Source organism: Achroia grisella, unplaced genomic scaffold (assembly GCF_030625045.1).
Source record: "Achroia grisella isolate CSIRO2021 unplaced genomic scaffold, CSIRO_AGI_Agris_v1 utg780, whole genome shotgun sequence".
NCBI lineage: Eukaryota > Metazoa > Arthropoda > Insecta > Lepidoptera > Pyralidae > Achroia > Achroia grisella.
In genome coordinates, this window is record NW_026713020.1 from 1504259 (window position 1) to 1530842 (window position 26584).

Consider the following 26584-nt stretch of genomic DNA (forward strand, 5'->3'; position numbering starts at 1 on the left):
GGTAGTTATGTCTGAATCTGTGTTTATGTTTTATTTTGCTTTGCCATATTTAATCATTTCTTCATTCTTATTCAGCTACATGGATCTATGTACTATACCTACTTAAAAAGTAACTGTTGGATATTGTTGATTAAATGTGTTTCATTCATGCTAACTCTATGGTGACTGTACAGTGACAGATAGTTTTAGCATATCTATCTGTGTTTATAAATCACTACTCTGTGAGTTTTACTTGAAATTTGATTACGTTGGTTTTGTGTAAGATTCTCGAATAAAATTTTCGTTTCCATTTAATATTTTATTATCGACGAATATCAGTAACAAAATAAACACAGTATTATAGTTGTGTTTATCGTGGGAAATATCTCGTTTATGTAATGCGTATAATAGGAACATAATAATTCGTAATCACACATTATTACTGAAGACCATGATGACCTTTTATCTTGTCTTTCACAATCTAATTGTACCCTATAATAGAATTTCAGCTTCCAGAGATAGCTCATAAGAATTGAAGAAAAACTTCCATTATAAATAAAAAGAAATAAATTAGTATAACGTTATATTTATTATTTGACAAAACAAAATTCACTAGACTATTAAAAAAAGAAAATTACAAAATAAATAATTTGTGTGCGTACATTAAGATCACAGTCACTATTATATTAAAATAAGTTAATTATTTGATACATTATTATGTTGTGTATTTATTGTGTTTTGAATCTATTGCCTGTTTTTGACGTGGGTGTAAACTTCATGCGCTGTGCCAGCTGCACCAATCACTCCGAGACCCTTTTTCTAGAACAAAAAAAGTAAATTATAATACAAATACTGCTAATACTCTATTATATCATGCAGAGCGTGTATTTTATATTTTAAAACGATTTTAATTATATAATAAAAAAGTGCAAAACATTGTCCTTACAATAATTTTGCCACCCTTCTTGATGGCGCCAATAGGTATCTTGGGATCAGCTTGACCACCACCCACAAACAGCGCGAACACTGCCATGATCATGAGGAATAGACTGGTCAGCTTCATGGTTGCTAGTGAAGTGTTCTCTGGGAGTGAGGACTACTACGACTGTATACACAGCTGTTGTCACAATGAATGTGATTCTCAAGTCAATGTCTGATTTAAATAGTCACTACACTTTCCTGTTTCTTTAGACGTCAATGAGTATTACTGTGTTGGTTTATTCCATTCAAAGAACTAAAATTTCTGTTGTATGACTGTAAGGAATGTGTAATATACAAATAATTTTACCAGAAGTTACTGATAACTTCCTTGTTAATAGAAAACGATTACACTAGCTTTGTTTTTACTGTATAAAGTAACAAACTTTATTTATTTCTGCAGGCAACTATAAAATAGGAATTTTAACTTCAATGCACAAAAATAATGTGTAGATTTGAATTAACACCTTGGGACGTTATCTACCTGTCAACCATGAGTGGTGCAAAGAAAAATAGAGTTCGCGGTGTACTAATATAAATGAGCCATGTCATAAAAATATATAATGCATGCATCTATAAATTTCTATAAATAATTTTGCATATTAAAAATATACACTTATATAAAAGATAATATATACTATTTTATTTTGGTTTGTTGTGATTATTTTATTATGTTTGTTGGTTACATTTTATTATTCTTTGGATTTATAAATATTTCTGAGAATTCCAATAATAAATAGCAAGCTTTGGGTAGTTCGAATGGCTATTAATTGTTTCAAACTAAAATAAACTTTTCCCAAATTCGAAACTAACTACAGTTTGCTGGCAAAACTAGATCGGAAGTAAGTACATGCGATTGAAACTGGAAGGGTCGCCAGTTGATAGTAAAACAATAAGGTGAATGTGTCCGCTAGGGAAATCCAAAACGCATAATTGTTTTATTCGTTGAGTTTACTTTACGAACTATTTTATAAGTTCAATTACAAGTTACGTAGTACACGCAGTAGAAAGTATTTATTTTCTTACAATACAGTACATTTTCTTACAATTAACCTTTTCAAGATTTATTGTAAGAAAATGTACCCACCGAATATATTTTTTAAATAATTTAAATAGATAAATGGGTACAAAAAAAAATAAGATAGAAACGCTGATCGTCGTTTAGCGTGATATTTTGCAGCTAAAACTTTATTTTTGTTACTCAATTCTTACTTTGTTCTTATCCTGCCATACGGAGTTATAACTAAAGGATAGTATCGACATACTTCAGTTATAAAAGAAATAAAATAATTCATAACCATTCTTCATATATTAGACATGTAAGTTTGTTGTTCATGTTGGTTTTGTGTAGTGGGTACAGGTTTGTTTTATTCCATAAAAAAAAATCATACTCTTTTTTATCCAAATTCACGTGGGCAGCGCCACAGAATACAGCTAGTCATTATATGACGTGTCTCAGTATCAAATTTCATGTACCAGTACTTTTTGCGTGATATATAACAAATATCTACTCATCCATCCTCAGAAATTCTCGCGTTTATCATATTGGTAGGAAGTAGAATAGTAGCAGTGTAATAATTTTACTACCAGCTGTATTAAAATGGCTGTAATAAAGCTACGTTAAAAAGGTTTTTTTACAAAACAAGAATAATTTTAAGTAAATGTTGCTGGACGTATCTCTTGAAAAACTACTTATTTTCCAGTGTTTCAAGTGTATGTTTGGGTCTGTAATTTAATTTTGAGTAAAAACAGGAAAGGCATATTTTATGTAAATGGACAAAAAGCTGAATTACGAATCCCACGAATTAAGTAGGCATTAGCAAGTAGGGCTTTTTCTTGTTGTCTTGGAGACATTATTAGTTACGTAAATATGAATCCAGTCCCATGTCCCAGTGTTCATAGTTTACAAAAGGTTAATGTGTTGCGTGTATATTTAATAATTCACAAATATTATTAAAAATACATGAAATTTCAAAGAAGGTAAGTCGCCAAGAAATATTTCCTACTATAATGAGTTGAATGGGCTTGTTATGGTAGGGTATTGCTTTTGTCTTCATAATTTTAGGCTTTGATGTTACATTGTTAATAATATTCTGTGATATTAACAGATAATACATACAGCTATGATGACCGTTGCTGAACCCAGTCTATATCTATTATTTATTTAATAATCTGTAGCAAAGTTCGTTCGTACGTTCGGCGCGGAAAAATAAGAAAAGTGTTTATTGAGAATATATTTTTTATATCTACTTCTATTGAAATTTAGATTGTCCTGTTGTATAGTGATTATGCATTATATAAATTAAAATATATTAATTATTTGTATAATCTACTAACTTGAAATTACATAATTTATCTAACACTACTATGGATATACCAAACAAGTATTCTTATTGCCTTTAAGACTTAAATAAAATCAGAAAATACAGATAGCTTAGATAAGAGAAGCTTATGTAACTTAATTATTTTCTTTATGAAACACCTGTTCTAAATATTATTTAACATATGTGATAAATACACAACAATTTCTTACTGATATATTAATATTATAACAAATATGACGTTATCAAATATTCACATTGAAATCTGTATATTTACCTGATTATGTTACCATATTAAAACAATTTTAATTTGATATGTTTTTTAACATATCAGGAAAATGTGTATTACTGATTAGTACATACCTAGTTTTATTATCGTACGTTACACAGAATAATATTGGGAAAATATTTTACATTAATGCGGAGAATCCCAATACAAGTTATTCTAGGAACTAGTGGTACCTACTAACAAAAGAGATACGTCGTCGCGTCGTGTAAATCTGAAAGCCTTTATATAGTGGCCTGTCTATTGATTGTCTACGAGTGCTTTGTCTTTACGTGTTTGGCGTACATAGTTACTGGAAAAATAACAGCTTCTTAAAATGAGATTTAGTTTAATATTCTTCATGGTTATGGGGATCATTGCCCTCTTTATTGGATCAAGTGAAGGAGCGCCCAAAGTAAATTTTAAAGCAATCAAGAAAGGAGGAAAAGTAATAGTGGGTAACAAATAAAAGAGCAAGAAAAATATTATTGGAATTTTGTATATCTCATAATTACATACTAACATACAGCTATACTACTGTGTCTAACTAGGTGTACGTATTTACATAGTAATGTAAATACGTATACCTAGTTACACAGTAGATATGATTTTAATCAGAATATTAACGTCGGAAATTTTTATTAAGTATTGTAAAATTTAGAGCTATCTTATCCACACTTATATACTAACGGAATTCCTGTTAAACTTATATTAATCGAATCTGACATTCCTTGTATTGGAAGCGGTTTCTTTCATATAAAATACCTCCTGTATTTTATATGAAAGAAATCGAGTGCCAATTATTGATTATCGAATTTTTGCCTATTTGTTTTTTTATTACAGGGTAAAGGATTTAAAGTAATCAGTGCAGCCAGTACAGCGCATGAAGTTTACGAACAAATTAAAAATAGAAGGCATGGTTAAAACATAAATAATTTAATTTAATGAATGGAATAAAATGTTAATGTAATTAATATTTATAATATGTATATATTTATAAGCAACATAAGAAACTTTTATTTGTTTATTCAAATTGGTAGGCCGTTGCGTAAAATACATTGAAAGGCATTTGTAATGCATACCGCAAAATAATTGTTTCGTAGGCAATAAAATTGTTAAATATTTTGGTTAGTCAACATATATATAATATGGGTACACCTTCCTTAACAATATATTATACTTATTTAATTTTCACTGTACTTCAGGTACGTAACTCAAATAAGAGTTTTAACTATCAATTATTAATAAAAATAGACATAAGTTGGTATTTGTACGTAATAATTCTATGTACCTAATAATTTGTCCGCTGGGTCGTCAGTATGTTTTTCTTATGTATTTGTAATGGTAGACAAGCTATGGTAATCGATGCCTATATTCATGAACGGCACTTAGGACATCACGTAATTTCACAGCCTAATCTCACCCTATAATCGAAATCCAGCTTACAAAGCCAGCTACTTCGCAGCTAAAATAGGTGGCACCGACAACGGTGGTGTGGTAACCAAACAGAAGACTTTACAGTGTATCTCAGCTAATCTTGCAAATCCTTATTATTAATATTATAAACGTGAAAGTAGGGATATTTGTAACGATTTCACGCGAAAACTACTGAACCGATCATCATGAAATTTTGTACACATATTTTTGGAGGTATTAGAATGAAGATATACTTTTTATTTAAAAATAAACCAACTATTTTTTATAATAAAACAAAACAAAATTAACATTGCTACTTCAGCGCCATCTAGCAGCCTGTATTGAAGTAATGCGAGCGAAGCCTCGGGCAAATGTTAGTATGTATTATAAACTCGAAAGATCGTGATTCATGTATCATGGATGGATGGATGTTTGATACTTTTTTACGCAAAAACTACTAAATGGATTTTAATGAATCATTACAATAATATAGCTTAAGAGGAGAGTATGAGGAGTGTATTCCCCGAGCAAATAAGTACTGAGGTGATATATTATTTAAAGTGTAAACTGTTGCTATAATACATAATAAGTTTTAATTATGTATTAAATCTGTGCTATCCATATATTGTTTTATGAAGTGAACTTGGTAGCGTGGATAGATTTAATGAAGATAAATTGTCTTTTCGATAGACTGGTATGTAATTAAAACTTACATTTAGTTAAACAAGTTTTGATTGTCTTGTCTAATAGAATCTTATTTAGACAGAGACTAGGTAATTTGATATATATTGCATACTTTAAAGAATGTAATATAAAGGTACCCACTTCAGACTACGGTGATACTCGTAGCGTAAATAAAGCAAAATTTGTTCAAGCACAGAATACAAACAGATCGTAAAAATGTTCAAAATTATTTGGACAGAAAAAGTAATAAGATATTTAATTAAAGTTTTGTTATATATAGTAGATATTAGAGTAGAAAATTTATGGTTCATAATTCTTAATACTTTACTAATAACTATTATGACGTATGATCCAATAATATGCAAACAAATAAGAGCGTCGTGTCGTCTGGTCGACAGACCAAAATAGGAACCTTTTGTTAAAACCTAATATATGTATATTAATACGTAGTTAGAGTATTGATTAGAATAGAATAGAATAGAAAATCATTTATTCAAATAAACTTAATTTAAGCACTTTTGAATAGTCATAACAATTTGTTTTTTATCTACCACTTGTTCGGAAAGCTGTCTCATCACAAGAAGAACGAGCAAGAAACTTGTGTGCTGCTCTTTTAAATAATCCTTGTAAGTTTACATTTACAAGTGGAAACGTGTGAATACAAACTACCAACAAGCACTAATTTTTTGGGTCAAATATAATCATGCAATAAGATTAAATCAGTCGTAGTGATAAGAGCAGACCAGTCCCTACAAGCAGCACTTGTTCACGAGTATGACGGATGAGCCAGCCATCACTGCGCTCGACCATATTTTAGGGAGCCCATTGACCCGGCCCACCACGCCGCCACATGTCTGGACATTTTAGTGAGCATGACTACTCATTCCACACGACCACGTCAAAGCTACAAAAATTACTATATGGTAGTTACAGTATTCGCACTTTACATAAGGATGCATGCGGCAATCAATACAAAAGCCGCTACGCTACCATATATCAAGAAAGCAGTATGAAAATTAAAATTATAACGTTGTCCGCAAATAAACTTATTCTTACTATATATTGCTATCATCTATAAATTCATCTATCTTATAATAGGCTTTTTTACATAACATTTGTTTAATATAAGATTTGAATTTTGCACCGATGGGGGTGGCATATTCTCCGGAATAAACCCTCAATATTTAATAGATTAAAAAAAAAAAAAAAAGATTTGAATTGCCTCTCTGTAAGATTTAGCGTAGACTCTGGCAGTTTATTATAGAATCTTACGCAATTACCATAAAATGAATTACTAACTTTGTGTAGACGGCATTTAGGTAAAATTAGCTTATTTTTATTGCGTAAGTTTCTACTTGTACAGTCTTTAAGTTTCTTGAAACTATCTAAGTTTTTCCTTGTATACATAATATTTTCATAAATGTACTGTGAGGCAACGGTGAGGATATTTGATTGTTTAAAGCATTGACGTAATGACTCTCTAGAACCCATATCATAAATAGAACGTATGGCTCTCTTTTGTAAAATAAATATAGTATTTATATCGGCAGCTTTACCCCATAGCAGTATGCCATATGACATAATGCTATGGAAATAACTAAAATATACAAGTTTTGCCGTCGCCACGTCTGTTAATTGCCTTATCCTTCTAATTGCATAAGCAGCAGAACTAAGTCTACTGGCTAATTTTGAAATATGGGGCCCCCATTGTAACTTCGAGTCCACTGTTATTCCTAAAAAAACTGTATCATTAACAAAATTAACTATTTCATCATTAAGCAATAGCTGCGTATTTACTTGTTTTACATTAGGCAGCGTGAATTTAATGCACTTAGTTTTGTTGGAGTTCAATAATAAATTATTACATGTGAACCAATTTAGTATAGCAGAGATAGCATAATTTACATCGTCTAATTGATTACATTGGCGACCAATTTTAAACACTAACGAAGTATCATCCGCAAATAACACTATATCTGCAACTTTCTCTACCATGTAGGGAAGGTCATTTATATAAATTAAAAAGAGAAATGGGCCTAATATTGAACCTTGAGGAACGCCCATTTTTATATTAGTTCCCTTAGACTTTACACCATCAATATCTACAGTTTTATACGGAATACTTATTTAATGTCAATTATATAGGTGAATAACCTTGGAAAATTAACACAGCGCCATCTAGTCCCACAGTAAGCAGAACTTGTGTTATGGGTACTAGACAACTGATATAGATACTTTTTTTTTGTAAATACATACATAATACACATAGAAAGCACTCAGACTGATACAAATAAACATACTCAAGAATACAAATAATTGCACCGTACGAGGAATCAAATCCGCAACCATCGGAAGTAAAGCCATGTTCTAAACAGTTAGACAACCGAAGCCGTCACATAGGTAACACAAAAGAATTTGTAGATAATATGCTGACCTAGTGTAATTCTTTTTATAGGTTTTTATTTACAATAGTATACTATAAATAAACGAAATAGATATAGACATATGTTAGTAATATTATTTAAAAGCTAATTAATGTTATCGCGGTAGATATTCCGTTTATACTCACTATATTTCCTTATACAATGATATTATGCGTTGTGTGTACGAAATTCCATTTCTTCCTCACTTATGGGTAAATTTCGATTCGTAAAAATAACTTGTAATTAGATTCCATATGCTAGAATAGAATATACAATAATAACAAATCTTTGGTCAACCTTTTTTATTAACGAGTATTCGGTAATATTGTAAATTAAGTGAAAAATGACATACCAACAATATATTTCTATAAAATCTTTTGTTTCCGACACCAATTAACACTTTAACACGAGCATGCACTTATGAATACTCAAGATCACTAAATGCATGGCTTGATACAAATTTGGGTACAGGTTTTTTCCCGATGTAATTAATATCAGTCATATGTAGAATCTGACCTCATCAGGGTTATCGTGTCGTGTTTACTAAAACAACAGTCACATTTTTCTCAAGAATATATCTTTACTAAATATACGGGAATGGTAGAGTCCCGATGAATTTATTGTTTTCGTGCCATCACAGTATAAAACAATTGAATATTCATTTTGCTGCACAGTCTACTGGAACAACTGTAACTGAATTTAATATAAGTAAATATTGTTGAAAGAAATATAATTTATCTATTGTGCTGTGACTTAAAAAAACAAAATGAGATTATCCATCATATTTATTGTTGTGATGATGGTGATGTCCATGTTCGTGAGTCCTGGAGATGCGGCACCTGGCAAAATTCAAGCGATTAAGAAAGGCGGGAAAATTTTAGTACGTATCCATCTACATATATTGTCTACTACTAAAATTGAAATGCTTATATATTTTTCTATTTATATAACATTAAATCATACCATAAACAGTTCAATGGCTTTTATTCTATTATATGTATACCTACGAGTATAAATAATAAAATAGAAACAAATTTAAAGATGTTTCAAAGGTAATTTTAGAGGCTGCGATACTTATGTATTTGTTATAAATATTTGAAATATTTAACTGCTTTGTAATGAACAATGTTATTTGAACTTTTACTTTCAAATTCTGAAATTCAGTACTATTATTTAAATTTTATTTTATCTTAAAATTATGTAAAGGAGTTATCTGGACTTAAATAGGAATAATTAATGGTTAGGTAGCTAATGTTTTCTTTATTAGATGCTTTATATTGCTATATTTAGACGCTTATAAATATGTATAGAACAGGAACTATGAAATAGGTGATGGAATTTGTATATATTATCTAGCGTCTATTATCGATTACATATTATTATCCATATATGTCCCATATTATTAATTATAAAAGACATTACACATAATTATATGTAAACATCAGAACATAATCTCTAAAAAATAGTTGAGATCGACATTCTGTGAACTCTCTGTCTTTTAAATATTAAAATAATATTGTATATTTTTTCTTCAATGTTTACTTTTTATAGATTTCACCCCCATACTAATAGCTAATTCAAATATTATAGTTTCAGATCGTCACACATTTTTAGCCACATTTTAATTTTATTTTTTTTATATTAGACAATAAGTTTTAATATTACTATTGAAAAATTGAAAAATTTCATTAATGTATCATTTTACTATTTCAGGGAAAAGCTCTGCGCGGAATCAATATAGCCAGTACTGCACATGATATAATGAGTCATTTCCAACCTAAAAAGAAGAAGAAACACTGAGACCTTATTTTCTTAATAATATCTTTAAGACTAAAGTTCCCTTCCCATCTCCAGCAATTTTGCAATTTCATAACTGAATTTTTTTTACATAATGATGTATTTCCACATTGTTTTTAAAATGTTTCCCGGGGACGATAACTTTAATATTTTTTAAAAGTTACATATGAGCCGAAACTAGGTAAGAAATATAATAGCAAATTGTTAAAAATTCAAAAGTACCTACTTAAAATAATATTTTTGCTACTTGTAAATGTGCCATTTTAATTTTTAGTTAATTTATAATACAATCTAATTGAATGAACAGGTGTGTATTATTTTGAGTTCACATTTCCTTTTTTACTAATTAGAGAATTATATTATTGACCTCCCAAATTTTTGTACTTCAATTATCTATGTAAAATAATACTAAAATAGTCATTATATATACTGGTTTTCATGGTATTGCTTTTAATATTATATTTCTGTGATTACAAATACGTGGTAAGTTTTATTATATTTAATTTAATATAAATTTCATGTAATATAAATTTATAGGTATAAAGTGGGTGTTTCTCTATATACAGCTCACAATATACAAGAGAAACACCCACATTATCTGGTCAATTTTCTACATGCATGCGTTGATGCAATAAAGCAGTTTATAGCTCTGGAATAAAGTTACACAAGCTAAGTAAAGCGATCCCTCAGTTACTTAGAAATTGCTAGTATGTACGGAGAACTTAGAACCAAGTAATTTACTCTTTGTACTTACGAGTATAACAAATTAAACATCGAAATAAGGCTGGTATTAAGTTAATTTTAATTACGTTCGATTTCGTTTAGATTACTTTTATTAAAGATATATAGAATTGTTCTTATCATTTCAAAGAAATATCAAATGTATAGAAGTCTTTTAATGTTTATTATTAGCTACTTAATTGTATTAAGATATTTTTATATTTTCTACGAATGAAAACAGAATAGTTTCAGGTTTATAATATAAATGAGGTGTTGTCTCAGTTTTAGTGCAATTTATTGTGGATTGTGATAAATATCTTGGATTATTTAAAATACATATTTAGGAGGAATGTTACTCTCCCAGGAATTCATATTCGTTTACGAATATGAATATTATTATGAAAATAATTGAAACAAAAAATATGGAAACCGGGAAGTAAACGAAAAGGATAGAACGGAAGACATGTAAGAGGTAAATATTAAAAGATAAAATACTCACATATACGTCTCTTATCTTAAATTGCATATTTATTTTTATTAGAAGAATATTATTCTAACTTATCTTTAAAGTTACATGACATGAAATGGTATTGTTGTTTTACGACAAGCAGCGGACATGAATGCCAGACATACACAATAGGAAAGATTTCCAAAATGTTAAATGTATAAAATGTTAAAAAGTTTAAAAGGCTTCCTTGAACTGGTCGGTTACGTTCGTTTTATTAGAAACAACATACTTAAATCATTATTTTATTTATTCATTATTTTTACGATGTTTATTTTGATATTACCTACTTAAAGATTTCATTTTGTTCCATTTTTGATAAGCAGTTTTCTTTTTATATCATTATATTAACAATTTACGACAATTAAGTATTGTACTCTTTTGCACTTGCCATATTTTGGAAATTAATATTGGTAAGTATAATCCTATGTTTTTGGATTCAATGAACACAAAAAAAGAAATACGTTGACTTAATTTATTTATAGGTTCTATATATCATTATTTCGATAAAAACTTATGCTGAGCAAAAAATTGTGAAGTAATTTATCACGAAATGAAATACAGTTTCAGTCTTATTTTTGTTGTTTACTCTCCAAGTAACATTTATTATTTATGTCTGTGTGGCGCTGATACTACGCATGGATGAAAATCAAGAAAATGAGAACTAATGTTGTGGAATGTGTGATATGAGAGAAATGCCTGTATATTATATATATATTACATCTGTTTCTAGAAATATGTTTGCCTATCAACTGTTGATGTGGTTTTTATTATATCCAATGATGCATCAATTGAAGAAGTGACAAAATGCCTTTTGTTACTCCTTTAATTGTCTCAATTCACTGCCTACAAATAAAAATAAAAATATCTTTCTATTTATTAATTCACAAGTATTAAGTGTTATCATTGATAGGACTGTGTTAAGTTTTTAATAATGTTAATATATATAACCGATGTATAATGTTTCGCTGCCCTAAGTCCATATTAAAATAATAATAAAGTTTATCCCCCAAATATTGACACTCAATATAAGAATACGAATAAATTATTATTACTGAGAGATCAGAGAACAGAATAGTGAAATATATATCGCGATTGTAATTTTATTTAAATGCGTTGATTATTGTTATTTTAATTGTCTAATATTTCATTGATATTGTGTAAAAAATAATAATACAGACTTAGTCATTTAAATTTATATAGATATAAAAATACATTTCAAAGAACTACTGTTCAAGCTTATATAAATGCATATATTTATATAATATATCTGATTTAGGTATATTGTACATAGATGTATCCTATTTAATTGTGTAATTACGGTGTTTAATAAATAACAGAGTACAAATTTTATATTATAATATAATCTACTTTAGTAGGTTTTTCGTTTGACTTCTAACAGAATATATACCTCGTTATGTACAATTTTATAGCATCTCTTATATTTCAGAACACATTCATAATTTTGTTTAATTACCTATATTTTACAATCGTACTCATAGGCATTCAATTCACAAAGAAATTATTCCGTCATTTGTCGGTAAATACGACGCTTCGATTACTCATGTATTTCCTCAAAGGCTTGACACAGTGGGTTATATAGGCATATACGTTTTCCTGCTCTTAAATATTATAAAGGCGTTCGTCTGCATGAGATGTAGTACAATTGATTGTAGCGGCATCGAGTGGAAACATTCAAAATGAAATTGACTGTATTTTTCATATTCGTAGTACTGTGTTGCCAGATATATTTGATCTCGTGTGACAGTTCCCGCAGTAAATCCCCTGATAGCGGGACCGTAACATCTACAAGTACAACGCCTAAGCCTTGGTCAAAAAAAATTAAAAGTGGTTTGGTGCGTATTAACCCGTACATTATATTATGTCATGAATTAAACAATTATGCTTAGAAAACTTTTAAAATTAACGTCATACATATTGCAATTACTCTTGCTTGTATTAACGGGAAAATAAGAAAAGCCCATGCTTAAATTCTATAGAGTATCTTCGAGATACCATATCATCCAAATAAAGTAATTGTAATTGAGATGGAAGAAAATTTGTTGAATTTATTGACTATTAATACATAGATATTATTGTATTTTATTTTGTTTTAGGATAACTTCTTCAGAGGCGCAGCTGTTGTCGGAATAGTGCAAGGTGCGGTGCAAAACAGTCGCTCCCACAAAAATAAATCGCCAATCTCTAAACACTAGAATAATATTACACACTTTGCTAAGGGTAATAACAAATATATAATACGAGTAATGTTTTACTCACTTGCATTTTCATTTAATAGGAATATTATATATAACAGAAATAGTATGCAGGTATATAAAATGAAATTCATAGAAAACCAGAGCATTTCAAATTAAAAGAACTATCTAGAAAATATATTCTAAAATTTATAAGACTCATTCGCATAAAATAAAATTGCTTCAAATTTGTAACCATTGTACCTCTGAGAACGTAGACATACAACATATAGTAATAAAATGTTCAGAATTTTCTTGGCTGAGACTTTATTAGTAGATGGCTTAACAAATTTATATCATTAGGAACAAGTTACCTTGCTTCTTGCTATCTGTCTTGCAAACTGAAACTTATCCGGTTACATATGACTTCATTGTCAACTTACCTACTCTAAATATGAGTAAATGATTCCCCTATATTAATGTACCTACATAACAATCTCAATTGAATACTCATGTAAATACCAACAGATAAACTCATTGCACTGACTGATCCATACCAACAGATAAACTTATTGCTATACGAATACTAAAATCCGTATTACTACGTAGTCTAGGTACACATCACTTTAGTAGTTTATAATTGGAATACTGCTAGTATCAGAAATACAATTACGAGATAATTATTAGATGTTGCATATTTATTGAAACAAAATATAAAAAATACGAATTGAAAATTAAATTTGAGACATATTTTTCATATTATAGTTATGGGATAGTGGTAGATTATCTCTTTTGAGGAAATGTTATACGTTCATTTCTTTAGACCTTTAAGCTGAATTATTTTTCACTTCTCTTTGATACTTACTTACTTTTTAGAAATCATAATTTTTAACACTCAAATATTTTTATGTACGTATACGTATAATATTGATAAGTTTTATATGATTGTTGCTAATGCTATTGCCTGCTAATTGAAAAAGACATTAGCTCAAAGAGTTGGCATTTGGCCCAAACAGAAAAATGAAGAAGTATCCTTAATTGCCAGGAAAATTTATGCATGATATAATGGATAAGAAATCTTTATGAAAATCGCAAATGCAATGATAGACAAAATATATATATATTATTATTTTCCAATAGAATAACGGATTAACAAAATCTGTTTTATAAAAAGAGAGAGAGTTGATTTCTTTATGATGAAATTCTGGAACCACTACCCATTATAGATTTTCATAGGTATTGAGTATTCAGAATGGCATATATTTAATTGCAATATATATACAAACTCATTACATTACAAAAAGGGTTGGGCAAAAGTTGGTTTATAGTTGACAAATACATAGATATATCACAATACAAGTACATTCATATTAGATTTGGATTATCGATATTGAAAATATAAATAACGTGAAGAGTAACTCTTACTTTAATGTTAAAATGCCAAAATTGATATGAATTTAATTAATTCTAGACTCCAATTCATGAATTTGGGCAATACACAAACAAAACATTAAATTGTGTCTTGTTATATGTATAAGACATGTCTATTAAGGCATGAACTCTATGTATTGTGGTTTTGAATGATGTTTCTTGAAGAGCAGCGTAATTCTATTTAGTTCACGTGTGACATACATATTTCATATAAAAGACGCCGGCGCTGTCAGTCGAAGGGAGTCTGGAGTCCAGCCAAGAAAGGAAGTGCGGTGACATGAATTGTGAGCTGACTTTTAACAAGTTAAAGGATAGGTATTTCACTACTATTTCATATTCATTTGCCAATGAATACTTTTATTTTCCTTTATCTATTTTTATAAAAGAAGGACGAATTCACCATTTTAATAAAAAATAATAATTGATATTGTACAAGAACTTAACAATCTTAAATACAATTTTAATCAAGAAACGTTTACATATTTTAAAATTCGTTGTATTAAAAAATAATGATAAAAGTCAGTATGTATAATACTGATTTTCAATTATTATTTTCAAGATTCAGCTATTATACATATATAAGATATTTGGACGTTCAGATAACCAGATGTTTTCTATTTCCAATATATACCCAAATTCATTGAACCACTTATGCTCGATAGCATATAAGGGATTAAATGAATTTGAACTAAATTTTTGTATAGAACGATAGCTTGGGACTAGATGGCGGTGTGTGAATTGACCTGGGTTATTATTATTATATCCTACTAAAATATTTTTTTACGAGGTAAGCTGTGATATGCTGGTAGTACGAAATATTCAATTGCCTTTATAATTGTATTTGCAATTATAAGATAATGAGTGGTTAATAGTTCTATATAATACTTATAATAAGTGTAAATAAACATTTCAGGATATTTAAAATAGAATGAGCAGTCAGAAAAAAATCCATAATCTGCCGTCAAGTGCAAAAAGGAGCCATGTTATTCGATATTCTAATATTAAATCAGTGCTCTTTGTGACCGAAATGGAATACTAATTCTAGTCGCCATACAAGATTGTAAGAAAAAATCTATGTATTTAGACAAAGTTATTTCTTATCATTTTCATTAGGATAGTCTATATTTTAAATATTGGCTTGGTACGGGACCATTTTTTGAGGTCCTTCTTTTTTTAAAATTCGTTGAAATTAAATGACGTAAAGGACAATTTTGTTCAAAATTAAATACTTAGAATAAATAACGTATTTATTTTGATAAGGGCTAACATCATGTTTATAAAAATGAAATATCATTACCATAAAAAAAGCAAAATAATCTTAGTTAGTCAATCTTACAAGATTATTATAGACGTATGTTGTCGCGGACTGTTTTCAGATCTTTTAAAGGAGAACAATTCCGCATGTACATGTTATTTGCGTATCTTTAATCATTACACAGCGCACGCAGCGGAAGCAGTCAAAATTCATATATTTGCCACATTTTTTAATACTGCTCCACTCTATTGAGCTTAGCGAGCCTGTACCACTCGGGGACAAACTTTTTTAATAGTGAAAGAATTTTTAAAATCAACAGAACCTGAGATTACTCTGAACTACAAGCATACAAAAAATGAAGACAATTTAGTCGAATAAAATAAAAGATAATGTTTACAAAATATATAAAAGAGTTACACAATTGATAAGCTTCGAAACAAAATGAACGTGACAAGCGTTACCACGTTTTGTGTTTGTATATTAAACAAATCCCTATTATCCCTACGATACTGGGTGTAATTGTATTACTGTCGCAACATTTTGTATTTCTCTGATTTACAATATCGTTGTACATGTGTGCTATTGCTATGATCGTTGTGTTATGAATATTTCACTTTTGTTTCTGCTCTTCTATAATATTATCTGTTAATGTCGTTTAAATGTCATACTGTAATAAAAATTGAAGAACTTGTTTAGTTCAAAACCTACACCTAAACCTCAACCCACATATTCGTGGATGTAATTGTGTGTTTACAAAGTATAATAGAAAACGTGTTTTTATCCCCCTTTTTTGTTGTTTATATATACCCCTGGTCGAGTTTGGTATGTTGGGACTTTCTATTGAGTAAACGACTTTCTTTCACTTATTTCATAATACTAGTTTTTTCATGAGCTACTATGAAGAAACCTCTCTTTGCGGACTTTATCCAGGCGTGTCACACTACCAACTCATCTCTGTATTTTCATATCATTCGTGCATACGAAGTTGTAATTCGTAGACTTGAAACTATATTTTTATTTAATAAATTTTGTATTTTTTAAAATGAAGAAAAATAAGGTAGAAGTTGACAAAGTTATATTTATACCGATTGCCAATTCTAACACGCTACACTGCAAGTCACGCAATGCTAATTCCGAAGCTAAATTGAAACAACACTTTTTATAACTTTATTTATTGACATTTCTTTTTAAATAATTTTATGTCCTCTAGTTTTTATACTAAATTTAAAAATGAGTAAATCAAAAATTAATACTGAAAGCAAATAATAATTAAATTAGAATACAATTATGAATGTCGCCCTATTGATTCACAACTGCATCTGTATTATGGGAATTGAGTAACTGCATTCGTTGTTCAGTTAGGACTTCCAGTTTTTTTATAACATTATTTAGCTCTTCTTCTAACTCCGTTTTTCCTCTGGAATAAAAGAATTATAATCAAATCCGTTGTAAAAAAATTGTATTTAGCGTGTAATAATTAGTCACATGCCCAAAGAATTAGACTTTTAATTTGCAGAGTATAAAACATAAAATGCAATATATGTATTTGTACATGCAAGTATATAAAAGTTAATCAAAATGACTTATGTAAAAGGAAAATCTGTCAAGCATTTCAGGGGTTTATTTGGCTTTTATTGTAAAGGTCAAAATCGGGGTTACAATACAGAAACTTTAAGACTAATATAGTTGAAGGATAAATAAACTGCTTTTGAACTCTATGTAAACTGTTAATTGCGGCTGTAATGCTGGAATTTGGCTTAAAGTAGTCAAGGTAATTCGTGTGGAAGGAGAATTAAGCGAGTTGCAAAATACCAACCCGTAACAACATTAATATTTTAAGGAGATTGCGAGGTTTTGTGAGTGAATGTGGAGAGAAATTCCCTTTTTTTATATTAATGGAGTGGCAAAGATGGCACACCATTGCAATACATGAACAGCTGCCACGCCAAGCCACAACCTGAGGTTGTAATATGATTGTAATTTAGATGTATGTTATTATGGCGCGATGGTTATCACGCGTTATAATAATAATGACATATTATTAATAAATAATAATACCCCTGGACAATTCACACAACGTTATCTAGTCCCAAGGAAGTAGAGCTTGTGCTATGGGTACTAGACAACTGATATAAATACATTGATATATTTTGTAAATACATTTTATTTTTATTTATAGCCTTTGTGCTGACAATCATCAGCTTGTCCCAAGACATAGGCTTCCTCCAAAAGACTCCGGGTTGTAAATACATACATAATATAAATGGAAATACCAGATCGATACAAACAATCATACTCATGAATACAAATTTTTGCACCGTGTGTCGTGTTTGCGACCATCGGAAGTAAAGCCGCGTGCTAAACCGCTAGTGTGTATGATGCGATGAGTTGCTACTAAATTGATTATTTTCCTGTAGTATCTAGGTTATTGAGTATACTGGTGAAATAATTGTACTACATTAGTTTATTTATTCGTGTGTAAATGGCTTTTGACAAACGCGAACACTTAACTCGTAGTCGTAATGCTGACTTACTTTACACTCAAGAAAGAAATCTATGTTGTGTGAAGATGGACACATTTGTTACTGCATCCTTCCATTTGGAAGAATGCCGAGTGTTGACATAAATATTACAAGTGTAGGTAGACTATATGTTTTCCTATGACCATACTGATGTAAATTATATATCATATTATTACGTGTAGTCGAAACAGATCTCTAGTACCTAAGAGATAATATAAATATTGTCTCTTTGTGATGGTTGAATATCCATCTAGTTACCTAAGATAGAAAGTATATTTTTCTGTAACAATACATTTTTCTTATGTATTTTTTAAAACTTATAAAAATAAAAACCTGCTTTGTTTATGGAGCGATTATTGACTACCTGAAAAATATGGCCTATATAAGGGTTTTAACGATTAATTAGGTATATATATGTAAATAGGTTTAGCCTTTTTAACATAAGTCAGGAATTCATAATAGATCATTTATAAAATATAATCGTTATGGATATTTGTACAGCGAATTTACAGAATGCTATTTTTTTTACACTTATTTTTACAGTGATTTTATCTTTATGGAGCTGCCATTGTTATTATTGTAAACTTGTAACACTATGGAACGTGGAGAAAAATAATTGTCGATAAAATTTCATAGTCCGGATTATATGCAATGCAATTTTTTATCAGTCACTGTTTGAAAAAAATGAAATACTGCGACCTAATACTATATATCTTACTTCATATAAAGTGCATATCTTGATTAGAGCAAATATGCTATGTGTGTTTCGTTGTAAGTATGAAATACAGCACTATATTTGTCCCATTCCTAATTTTATTGTTTTAGTATCTTACTAAAATCTTAATTAATATTTAAAACGACCGCCTCGGTACTTTAGCGGTTTAGCACATCGCCTTCGTCTGATAGTAGCTAGTTCGATTCCTCGAGTCGAGTATAATTGTTTGTATCGGTCTGGGTGTTTTCTATATAAATTGTGTAAAACACATGCTCTGCTTAACTTGACACTAGATGGATGAATGTCCTGAAACATTATTATAACATATCACTAATAATTGAATAGTGTTTACATTATTTCTAGTAGATTTTCTGGTACGTCAGGATGCAGGGCATCTAACTGATTTTTTAATTCTTCGACGACGCACTGACGATTTTTCATTTCATTTTGCAATTCCGCAATGGTCGCATTCACTTTCTTCATCTCATTCTCTATTTCTAATTCATTCTAAAAATTATAAGTAACGTTAAAAAAAGATTAAAGGTTACTTTTGTAATTAAAATAGTCTATTGTGTAAATCTTGTATCCCCTTAGTTTTAAAAATGGTAACAAGTATTGCAATATACATACAAAACAAACAGCACACATACATCACACATACATAACTCTATATGAACATGAAATAGACAGTCAGTTTATTTGCTATTTCAAATGATGTACGGAAACAATTAAAGATCATCATCGTCATCAACCTACTGAAGTGCGCCAAATGCCACTACCACTGGGCCAAAATTCAGCCTTTTAGGAAGAAAACTTTATTAATATTAGGGTTAAAAGTAATAACCGGAAGGTTTTATTACCTTTAACCTTAAGTATTTCATAACTACGTTGGGCGAAATAAAGATAGTCATACATACTAAATCCACTTACGTAGTAATTACAAGACGTTCTGAATCGATGTGCCTTAGCACGTAACGAGTCTTCATAGTTACAACTGAAAAATATAATAAGTACATATTAATTAATTTTTATTTGAACAAAACTATGGTATTGGAAGACGACGTATGAAAGTATAACACAATGTTGCTTATTATTACAATATTAAATATAATTGTACAATACATACATACAGTATTAAATATTGTTAAGGGTGAATGCTGTGCTTGTTACAGACTATGCTCTAAATACTATAAATGACGTAGTGCAGTAACTTGAAAGACTCATGCTCGTTATAAAGTTCAAATTTATGGTGGCATGGTGGGCAATATCAATATCCTCCCTCTAATATGGTTGACTGCAATTATGGCTTGCTCATCCGTCATATTCGTGAACGGGTGCTGTTTGTGAGGATTAGTTTGTCCGGGTTACGACCGCTGATTACTAATTTGAATTTAATGGATTTATACCTGAAATTGAACATGTACAAGCGAGTGAATGTGAGTTCTTCTTAGCTCGATAGTACTATAGCACGAACTAACGGTAGATTTGACATATTATAAGAATAGACCTATATGAATAAAGATATTTTAAAGTGATTTTGTTATGCAAGAATTGCACAAACACACACATTTACAGTGTATACGTCGATGTCCGAGTAAACAAAAGAATAATATGTAGCAATAACTCTGCAGACAGAGGGTAAAGTTGTATTCAGAATTACAAAAAAAGTAAGTACTTTTTTATTCCACTTGAAATGTAAACATGCTGGCTGCCCGCCAGATAAAAGTTTTAAGGGGGTCTTCCTATGTGATGGGTTGAAAAAATTGATTTTTTTTTTCATAAATTGCTCCCTTAACATGTCTAGAATACGGTAGTAAAGCGATTTTAGAAAATTCGAAGTCGTTTTAAAGATACAGCAGGTAAAAGAAAGAGCGGTTCGGAGCGGTGAGTTGGCAGTTAGAGACCGGGCCTATTGTGTACCGTCGGCTTTATACCTGGCCTCCCTTTTATTAATATATTTGTTTATACAAGTTTAGACACGTTTATACAGACTTAAACAGGAAAAGGAGCAGGTAAACTTACTGATAAAGTTATCCAAGAAATTACAAAATTCTACAGATTAGCAATCCGACGCCATCCAGATTCGCTTGAAGATATGAGAAAGGAAGTTTGGGCAACGTACTATCACAAATGTTCTTCTGATGAAAACCCTCAGCATCAATTTTGTCCAGAAGGCGAAGACAGTTGGTGTAAATGGCGTAAGGCTGAAGCTAATAATGAACTGGACCAATTTCATCACGATAAACCACCTCTAATTCCGCAAGTCCAAGAAGCTATCAAACCGGTTTTCGAAGATTTATCGAAAGACGTATTATTAATTCGTTGTTTAGGAGCAGAGACACAAAACAATAACGAATCTTTGAATTCTTTGATTTGGACTTTCGCTCCTAAACATCTTCATTCTGGTCCCAAAGTTGTTGAAATTGCTAGCTACTTAGCAGTTATTATCTTTAATGAATGTTTTCAAGGTATTTTAAAAGTTATGTCGATTATGGGATGCCCTGTTGGTCGTGAAGCCCAAGCGTATGTTGAGAAACGGGATGAAAAGCGAATCTTACGCTCTGAGCGGCGTAAGTGATGTCGTTAAACAAGCCAGGATTGACTCAAGAGCTGAACAATCTGCTTTAAAAGAGTTTCACGAGGAAGAGGAAGGAATACTCTATGGACCAGGCATCGCCGATTGAGAGTAAGTTGATATTTTAATAGTTTTTAACGGACTTGAAACTTTAAACGCGTTTTTCTCAAAACTGTGTTTTTCAAACTTTCCTCCATTGTCTCTCAGAAACGGCTGGACCGAATTACTTGAAATTTACAGGGCACACTCAATATATGTAAACGCATGGAATGAACTATTATCAATCGAAAATTTTCAAAACTTCGATTTTTTTATAGCAAAAAACAAAAAAAAAAACGCCTAATTTGCAACTTTTATTTCAAATGTCTATCAAAAATACAATTTTTTTTATATTCATTTGATTATAGGTCATTCCGTGCTTTTAAGCCTACAAATTAAAACGCCGTTTTTTTTTTTTTCAGATAAACGCCGTTTTTTCGAGGCGGGGGTGTTCAGAGCGCTGTAACTCTAGTTTGACTGAATATTTTTAGCTGAAATTTTATATTTATACTGTCCAAATATGTGTTAATAAATGATAAAAAACTTGAAGCTCTAAATATTTACTGGTCGTAGAAAAAAAATCCTAAAATATCCCTAAAAAACAGGCCGTCACATAGGAAGACCCCCTTAAACCTTCGTTTATGTAAACGGATGGGATCATATTCCCTTTTTTAACCAATAGATGCAGATGGAGATTTTGTCTATGGTTCTGTCTGCAGGTCTGTTTCTGTGACATTATAGAGTACTAAATAAAGGTATCGCAATTTCTGATATAAAGATTCTGATAAGAAGATGAATATGTATAACTACTAGAAATTGGAGGAAACATTATTAGATTATAGGTCAAGTTTTAGAAATAGAAAATGTACCTGTAAACCCATGGTGACCCCTTTTACCCCCAGAGGCGATCCACTAACAATCATTTATTGATTTTCTCTTGTTACTTATGATAATAATAAGTTACCTATTCGGTATTTATGATGATATACTTATAGTTATAAATTAAATGACTATCTATTTACTTCATATATTATTGAATACTATCAATATATTAAATAATATCCTCAATATTTAAAATATTCAAAGTATATAAAGTATATATCCACATTTGGCCTCATTATAAAATAAATATTTTCATGTATTTATAGGCGTAATTAATAAGTAAGTATAATAGCAATATTGGCACAGTAGTATGATGTCTTAAGGTGAAAGAAAAGCTAGAGTCTTTATAATTTATCATTTAGTACAACTATTCACAGTGAATTTTATCTAATTAATTTATTTTTTTATTCACGATTTGTAAAATGATATAAATAAGAGGTGAAATAGCAAACAACAGCATAGAGAAAAAAAAAGAGCACAGGCCAAAGGACCAAAAATTAGACATGTAGAAAAATAAAACGGATTATGGAAAAACGGATAAGTATTTAATATAATACCGATATTTATTTCATAATTACACATAATGTTGTATATTTATCGGTTATGCCAACAATAACAGTAGATTAATTAAGAATAGATTTTTGTTGTACAAAATGTCATATCTCTAATTCCATTTTATTCTGTACTAAAAATACTACGTGTTCTTATTTCAAAATTCTTGATAGTTCATTGAACTTATGGCGCCAACAATTAGAACTTTTTATTATAAGACACACTTTACATAACTGTGTCTTATAATAAAAACTTATTAAATGTATGTAATAAATGTACCTTAATTTAATATCTAGACTTTATTTTTCATATTTTGTAGATACCTAACTAAACAAATACCTGAGGCGTGTAATTTTGAAACGTAATTTAATGTAAACCGTCCTTTTATCTTTTCATAGAAAAAGTAACCTCCAATAATAAGATAAAATTTAATAAGCCATATCGCGAATAATATACCTAGTAGGGAAAGGTCGCCGATGTAAACGATTCATAAAAAAGTACTTGTTAAAATCTGAAATAGGTAAGGCAGCTATGTAATAAAATTATAGTAATAGCTTTTCTCATTTAGTCTTCTGTTTGAAGCCCCTTCAATTATGTTATAGTTTTGTGGTTGCAGAATGATAGCAGTTTACAAAAATCCTACGATGTGAAACAACCTTTCTCATTTTCGCAACATCCTGCTATACATAGTTTAAACCGATTATGATGATTATTTAACAATCAAAAAGATTTTTGTTACTGTTGAGTTGGTCCTAAAACAGTACTAAATAAAAATTACAATCACAGTCTATTTCGTTTCAATTTATACTTTTCAATGTCTATTGTACTAAGACTTGTATTGAAATTTATTTAATTAATTGGTACGATATGGCCACAAGGGCCTAATTACGTTAATGCTTAAGGGCCTAGTTACTTAATTACACGGTTAATCTTTAATGATACAGTATAAACAGCATATACAAGTAAAAAAGATACGTAATTTTCTTAAAACGTACATTTGCAATTCCATTTCTTGTTCTTCGCGTTTCAATAAATCAACGAGACCGCTGCGCTTTCCTCTCGCTACTTCCAGCTCTTTAGTTATGGCCTCACATTGCCTCTTTAGCTGCATACGCCGCGCTGTTAATTTCACTGTATAGAATAGAAATGAAAGTCGAGCAATCAAATATAATAAAATAAAAAAAAAAATTGACTGGCTATATTACGTTTTTTTTCGTAATTAATGACAAAGAACGACCGAAGACCAGGCAGACGCTGCACTTCGTTAAAAAATCTCAGGCAGCGGTTTAGGATGAGCGCCGTGGACAAAATAAAGATCGCAATAATAGGAAATGGCACAAACAGAATAACAAGAATGACAAAGAATCTGATTGTGAATTAACCGTCGCTATTTTAGACAACAAAGATGTCATGCGTCTTGTCCTGTAATTTCATTGAAGAAGATCAATCTATAACTTCGCCGGCTGAAGTAGTAGGCGGAGTAGGTAAAGGATGGTTTTAAAATAAATATATACTGTATGACAATTAAAGTGTACAGTAATCTTTCAAAACATAATAAGGTTCTCTGAGTAGTAAGCTCTTGACTATCATAAACTCAATACCTCATTATTAATTTATACAGTTTTCAACAATATTTCTTAACAATAAATGCTTTCCAATAATTTGATTGAAAAAAATTGCTGATCAATATTTTTTTCATGTAGCAGCTTATTTATTGTACCTACCAATATTTTGCAAATAAAGCATATCATTTCATTTTACTGCAAAATAAACTTTATTTCTGATGTTATGTTATAGATATTAAATTCACATTCCTGTTATCAGTAAAAAGATAAACTCACCATTTTCTTGATTAAGCCTTTCTCTTTCGGCATTTAAAGAGCGTGCTATTCGCAACGCAGTCATTGTGTCGCGATACTTTTGTTCATTTTCCGCATCTAAATTCGGCAGTGCAGAATTCTAGAAAATTCGGAATGTTATTAAAATTTTTAAATATACTTAATTGTTCTTAATAAATAATACTGATTTATTATTATTAAATTTGTCATAGGTAATTCCCACTTGTACAACTATATCATCTTCAATTTTTTCTAGATTAGATTTCAGTAAACATATTTCAATTTGTTGTTCCTCTGGAGAAAACATTATGAAAACAATTTGAAATTACTACTACAAAAAAGACAAGTTAAAAGTATATATTTCGTAATAGTAAATGATAAACAAAAATAAATAAGTTAGTCGACGTTATTTTGCAATAAAACCATTTGGCGGCAAAAAGTATTTTAAATCAATCAATATATAAGAGGCAAAGTTGCGGTAGACATACATCTATTTTTTTCATAAAGTAATTTCTTAAAAATGACTTTAGTCTACTAACCTTAAATAAATCTGGTCATTATAACTATATTATGTGTGTTGTTTATTACTAAATAAAAACTATACCTACTTCGATATTTATTTTCCAATTATTCTTATGTGATAAATTTCCACGTACATCCGTACTTACACTGACGATTAGTGTTGAGCGTCCAGATAACCGAAAGAATAAAATAACAAACAAAATCAATACCAGTAACCAGATTCATACGTTGACTGAACTCGTATTTCTTGCTTGAAAACAGCTAGGACTGAGCAAGTTACCACTATGTTTTTAGTCACTAGGTATACAATAAAATTATTTGTTTCACAATTTATGTGACGTTAATATTGTATACCTACTTATAGTTGTGCCAATTGTTCTATATTATTTATAACTATACGAAAGTGTATGTATAGTTAGTACCACGTATATAGTGCACTCGTGGGTGGCTAATAAAACGGTATTCTTACAAATCTATATCTTGGAATCATTACTTTCTCCATTTGACTGTAGGTATATTTATCGTACAAAATTTGTTATATTGATATCTTTGCCAGTTCTAAACCGATTTTGATGATTGATTATACCCGTATCGGTTATTCCTTTTTAAAAGTGAAAAAGTTTTATATGGAACAAAATCTTAAATATTCATGTGAGTAAGTAAGTAGGTTTGGGCGAAATATGACAACTTTATTGAAATAGACAAAGTTTATTACAACTTTGTGTCTCTTCAATCTCTATTGTCGTTAGGTATTGTGCTAAGGGTAGGGGTTAGTAAGAAACGGAAAATCCATTGTGATTTATACATTCAAAAGATTTCACTTTATATGTGCTACTTTTGTAGTAGGTGTCTATTCAATTATTTGGAATAAAGTAATAATATTGTTCGTGAAAAATGACAGCAATAAATAAGGAACTGTTCTCAAAATAAACGTATTATTCTATATCATATTGTTTCATTTTTATTCAAC

At 29.8% G+C, this 26584-nt stretch overlaps 2 protein-coding genes across 2 annotated transcripts; one reads left to right on the forward strand and one right to left on the reverse strand.

Moving 5' to 3' along the window:
• Window positions 1–3880: 3880 nt before the first annotated feature.
• LOC131850996 (virescein-like) lies at window positions 3881–4467 on the forward strand. Its single transcript, XM_059201420.1, has 2 exons — window positions 3881–3997; window positions 4387–4467. The coding sequence occupies exons 1-2, from the start codon at window positions 3881–3883 to the stop codon at window positions 4465–4467; spliced, it is 198 nt and encodes a 65-aa protein (XP_059057403.1).
• Window positions 4468–17268: 12801 nt separating this feature from the next.
• LOC131851118 (cingulin-like) lies at window positions 17269–25399 on the reverse strand. Its single transcript, XM_059201550.1, has 6 exons — window positions 25316–25399; window positions 25096–25213; window positions 24250–24385; window positions 20137–20200; window positions 19559–19713; window positions 17269–17386 (listed from the first exon to the last, which is right to left on the reverse strand). The coding sequence occupies exons 1-6, from the start codon at window positions 25397–25399 to the stop codon at window positions 17269–17271; spliced, it is 675 nt and encodes a 224-aa protein (XP_059057533.1).
• Between the last annotated feature and the right edge of the window lie 1185 nt (window positions 25400–26584).